Raw genomic sequence first — 5,728 nt, 5'->3', positions numbered from 1 at the left:
ATAAGGATGTTCATAATAATCATTAATTCCAGTTCCATGAATCCTTTGCCCTCTTTTGGCCTCGGTGGGCTTTATACTAACTGAGTTATGTACTAAGTACACTCCATGTTATTTCAGTCACAGAATGCTAACCCTGTCTTCTATAGTCACAACCAATGAATCGTGAGCCTTTGCTATTCCTGTAATACTAACTTACTTGATACGTCTTTACTATAGGTGAATCAGATTGCAAGGAATGATAACAACCAATAAAAGTCACCCAGAAGAGTTCATTCTACTTGGCTTTGCTGATCGTCCTTGGCTGGAACCCCCTCTTTTCATTATTCTTCTGGTAACATATCCGCTGGCCATGATGGGAAACATTGCCATCATCCTGGTGTCCATATTAGACCCCTGTCTCCACAGTCCCATGTATTTCTTCCTCACCAACCTCTCCTTTCTGGACATGTGCTACACTACAAGCATTGTGCCTCAGATGCTAACGAACCTAGGAGGTGCCACAAAGACCATCAGCTACATGAGGTGTGTAGTTCAGCTTTATTTTTTCCACACAATGGGGGGCACAGAGTGTGTGCTCCTGGCTCTTATGTCCTTTGACCGTTATGTTGCCATCTGCAGGCCTCTGCACTACACCCTTATCATGAATCAGCGTACCTGCCTCCTGTTAGTGTCCACTGTGTGGTTGACAGGAATTTCATATGCTGTCTCAGAGGCTACAGCGACACTGCAATTGCCACTGTGTGGCCACAATAAACTGGATCACTTAGTGTGTGAGATTCCAGTTCTGATAAAAACTGCCTGTGGTGAAAAAGAGAGTAATGAGCTTGCTCTCTCTGTCGTATGCATTTTTCTGTTAGCTGTTCCTCTGTGTTTAATTCTTGCCTCCTATGCTGGTATTGGACATGCTGTACTTAAAATCAAATCTGTAGAGGGAAGGACAAAGGCCTTTGGTACATGTTCCTCTCATCTCGTAGTAGTTCTCTTATTCTATGGCCCAGCCATTAGCATGTATCTTCAGCCCCCCTCCTCTATTACAAAAGACCAACCGAAGTTTATGGCTCTCTTCTATGGAGTGGTGACTCCTACTCTGAACCCCTTCATCTATACCTTAAGGAATAAGGATGTAAAGGGGGCATTATGTAACCTATCCAGGAACATTTTTAGTTCAAAGTGAAAGCTTATGGACATTCAAAATTGTTACAAATTGCAGACTTTTTATACCTCACTCACCATACAAAGCTTGTCTTTCTTTTTTATGTGTTCTTGTAAAACTTGTCTTGTTACTTGAGTTCTTTAGAATCATGCTAGGCAATGCTTAGTCTTGAGTAGTACCAACCAATATGGATGGGTGCTCTGTTTAGAAGATATGTTACAATACTTGTATTGAGGTTAACATTCAGAAGTAGTTTCTTTAGTAAGTGATAAAATAAACAAAATTACATTGTTGCAAACTAATTGTCATGAAAACCACATAATAACCATTCACTAATAGCTTTTTATTTTGTCATTTGTGAAATAAATCTTTACTCTGGTTAAGTTTTCTCAGTTTCTTATGGGAAGGCTTGCTATACAGTGTGAATCAGAAATTGCACTTAATGAACTATTGTGAAAGTTCATAGACTTTGTTTATGTGAATGCTTACAAAAAGCAGTTAACTTTTCTTAAAAACTAATACACATGTATTCTATATGAGGAATTGGAGAATTTATCATTAAATACAAAAAAGAATAGGAAAAAAGATAAAACACATCAGTTTGTTGACATTTCTTTTGAATATTGTATTAATTAAATAACAAGAAAATAACATGTAATGACAGCCTGGAGTCATTTCTGTGCATATACTTGTGGCAAGATGAAATGTCTTTTAAAACCACGAAAAAGTTAGTAATTTATAATTTGGATTTTGGATTGAAATAGGACTTGTTTATTTTATCCACAATATGAGTTCTATAGATATGTAATTTTCATTTAAGGGTGTTCAGATCTACATGACTAAGAGTTTAAATAGCTAAAAACACTTCTAGGAATAATATCAAGAATCAAAATTTTATCAAGAAATTAGCTAAATTTCATTATAACAAATTGATCAATTATATAATTGTGTGGTATTGTATTAGTTTATAGATAATTAAGCATGGTGTATAATAAAGAGCTAAACACTAGAGAAAATGCAAGAAGTGTCACATTGGACCTGGTGCAACAAATGGTTGTGAGCATAAAAAGATAGATGCTGGAAAACTGTACTTGGGTCCCCTGGAATAGCCAAAGTGATTTTTAACTGCTAATTCATCTCTTTGATCCTCATTTCTTGTGAATTTTACGTTAGGTAGCCACACTGCTGTGGTTAAAGAAATGGTCAGAAGGAAAAGTGGGCTCAGGATTGAGGACCTATCAGGAAATGGAGATATTTTAGTAAAATGTTGCAAAATTTCAGCCCAATGGAAAAGTAAGCTTGAGACCTATTTTATAACATGCTTACTATAGTTAGTACTAGTGTACTCTATACTTGAAAACCTCTAAGAAAATAGATCTTAAATGTTCTTGATGCGCCAGGCGGTGGTGGCACACACTTTTAATCCCAGCACTCGGGAGCCAGAGGCAGGCGGATCTCTGTGAGTTTGAAGCTGGGCTGGACCGACAGCCTCCAAAACAATACAGAGAAACCCTGTCTCGTAAAAACCAAAACAAAAAGGAAGAAGAAATGTTCTTGCTGCAATAATTTATGTGTGGTAGTGAATATAATGACTGTCAGGAATAAATTGTTTTATGGCATACCCATATGCAAATATAGCCATCCAAAATTCATATAATTATGTTGACTATACCAAAAGTGTGGGAAAATTTAAGGAGTGATGGTGACATATTACATGTTTCAGATCATAAGGTTTGGACAGTACATAATTATTCAAAGATATTTAAGATGGTTTTAATTTAATATTCTTGCTATATTTGGCATAAGGTGCTGATACTAGATCAACGATAAAGAACGCTGTTTTGGAACATACTGTATAACTCTGATCAAACTCTACAAAGAAGAGTCAATTACAAACAGGACAAGGTAGTTTAACAGAAAGTCTTAGTGTAAATGGCATAGATGCAAAATGAGGAACAAATCAAGCAGGAGAGTATTTCTTGTATTCATTGAAATAAGAATGAAACAAATTTTCTAGCTTCTAAGTCATTTCCATTCTAGGATTAGCAGGGCGAATAGGCTTGGAGACAAATTAGACTGTTTGGTAGTGGATCTGTTTCATTAGAAATATAAACTCAGATGTATGAGAGCTTTCCAAAGATATTTTAGATATTCATATCTAAAGACTCAGATTTAACAACCATAAATAAGAGGAAATGTCTGACATTTTCTTTCTGAGTCTCTGTTACGTCACTCAGAATGACTGTTTCCAGCTCCATCATTTTATCTGCAAAATTTTTTAAAAAGTATTTTTCTTAACAGCTTAATAATTTTCCATTATGTTCATGTATAACATTTTTATTATCCATCCATCAGTCCCTTGATGGTCATCTATGATGTTTCCATTTCCTGGCTATTCTGAATATAATGCCGATGAACATGGATGAGTGTATTCCAAGATCATGTATATGGCCTTTTGAGGATTGTCTACAGTGATTTCCATAGTGGCTACACCAGTTTGCATTATTACCAACAGTTAATAAATGTTCCCCTTCCTCCATACCTATGCAATATTTGTCATCATGTTTTACCTTAACCATTTTGACTGGGGTAATATAAAAGTCACAAAGTCATTTCAATCTAGATTTCGTTGGTGGCTCATGGTGTTAAACATTTTAAAAACAAGTTCTTAGAGAATTTTTACAATGTATTTGGATCATATTCACCCCCCATACAATATCTTCTTCTTTCTTGCCTACCCAACATTCTCTCTTGTTTTATAAAGACCTAACACGTGCAGTTTGAGATACTCAATCACTGAATCTGTAAATGAGCCACCCAATTAATTGTTTTCTTTATAAGTGTTATGGTGGTCATGCTGTTTGTCCACAGCAATAAAAATCCTAATGAAGACAGGCAGATTCAGTGATTTTTTCTTAAATTCCCAGGACATATTAATTCATGTCATGTGAATGAAGACAGACCAGATTTATGGGTTCACATTTTGGGAAGGGTATATTGAGCTCAGGCATGCCCCCAGGCTATGTGTTTGAGAATTGCTTTGAACACAACTAATCCTGTCTCTGCTACCCAGTACTAGGAAGATACTACTGCAATTCCTTCAAGACAGGGCTTTGACTGGTCATTGGAAATGAAATATAGACCATCTCATGAGTGTTTTCCAATCCCTCCAACTTGTATCAGGGACTACAAATGAAGAGAGGCCTATGAGAGAATTGAGTTCATTTACCAACTTTGAAGCTGGTCTAGGCACAGTGCAGAAATGGGTGGGAGAAGGAAGGAACATGAGCAAATTCCTGCTCTTCAGCAGTGGAAATTATCAGTATGGAGTCTTGTAATCTATTTTAGATGAAGGATAAAATGCCTGACTGGCCATTTCTTGCGGTCCCACAGACAAGGAAAATCAAGAATCTGGATAAAGGACTGATGTTATCATGAAACCAAACTGCTGTAGTTATACTAGTTCAACCAAAATAGAAGATCAGAGTAAAATGGTGTAACCCTGCCTAATGGGACTGTTATTTTACTGGTTTAAGATGGAAAGCTTGAGAAAAGATATGGGTGATCCTTGGTGATCTCTCATTCAAATCCCTAGTCTCTGGAGCAGATGGCCATAAAGCCTGTTTCAGCTTTGCAAAAGAATTCTTCAGATTATAACTACTTCATATCCATGATATCTATAATCTTTTTGCTGCCTCCAAGTCCTACCATGACCCCTCACTGTTTTCTAGTTCATGGTCTATTTTTACTTAATATCAGTTACACAGTAACAATACTGTGTGACCTATGAACGTTTGAATGTAACCTGTATATGACTGTGGTTTTTCCCAGAATTAAACAAAGGGCTGGCTACCCTAGATAGATACTGAGTGTGTAATGGTATGTGCACATAAAAGACCCTGTGCCTTGGAAGAGAACAGGAAGTGCTCTGGAAGACTGGGAGAATGTCTACTAAAACACAGACTTTCCAGAATATAGACAGCCCTGTCTGCTGGGATAGAAGGGTAGAGCTAGGATTGCCTATACTGTCTGAGTTATTTGATCTCTACATACCCAAGTGGGGAGCTGCTGATGCTCTGTGGTCCAACTGTGTGGCCTCAGCTATTGAGGAACTCTAGGAAGGCTTAGCACTCAGGAGGACCAGTTGGAGGTAGCTAATAAGTTCACTCCAGGATTCTCTGCTGGCTCTTGTAGGAGCTATAATAAAGACCATGGTCACAGTATGGTGAGTATGGGGGCATCAGAGCAGAAGCAGCAGGTCTGCCTAGCTGTCATTGCTGCTGGGACTGGGAGGGACCATGAGCTAAGTGCTCTTCTGGGCAGGGGTCCTTTTCCTCTGAGTCTCCCTGAGTCTAGGTTCCCTGGAGAGAGAGAGAGAGAGAGAGAGAGAGAGAGAGAGAGAGAGAGAGAGAGAGAGAGAGAGAGAGAGAGAGAGGGAAGGAGGGAGGGAGGGAGGGAGGGAGGAAGGGAGGGAGGGAGAGAGGGAGGGAGGGAGATTTTGCAACCCTGACTGTGGGAAGCTGTGATACTTATAATATCAGTATCCAGTGTGCATCACAGGGATGCTTTGGTGTG

The 5,728-nt window shown here is 38.3% G+C and overlaps 1 protein-coding gene across 1 annotated transcript; it reads left to right on the top strand.

Moving 5' to 3' along the window:
• Window positions 1-235: 235 nt before the first annotated feature.
• LOC101831508 (olfactory receptor 2B11-like) lies at window positions 236-1,174 on the top strand. Its single transcript, XM_013118592.2, has one exon. The coding sequence runs from the start codon at window positions 236-238 to the stop codon at window positions 1,172-1,174; it is 939 nt and encodes a 312-aa protein (XP_012974046.2).
• The last annotated feature ends 4,554 nt before the right edge of the window (window positions 1,175-5,728 follow it).

This window comes from Mesocricetus auratus, unplaced genomic scaffold (assembly GCF_017639785.1).
Source record: "Mesocricetus auratus isolate SY011 unplaced genomic scaffold, BCM_Maur_2.0 Super-Scaffold_100031, whole genome shotgun sequence".
Classification (NCBI taxonomy): domain Eukaryota; kingdom Metazoa; phylum Chordata; class Mammalia; order Rodentia; family Cricetidae; genus Mesocricetus; species Mesocricetus auratus.
This window is presented reverse-complemented; position numbering and strand designations above follow the sequence as displayed.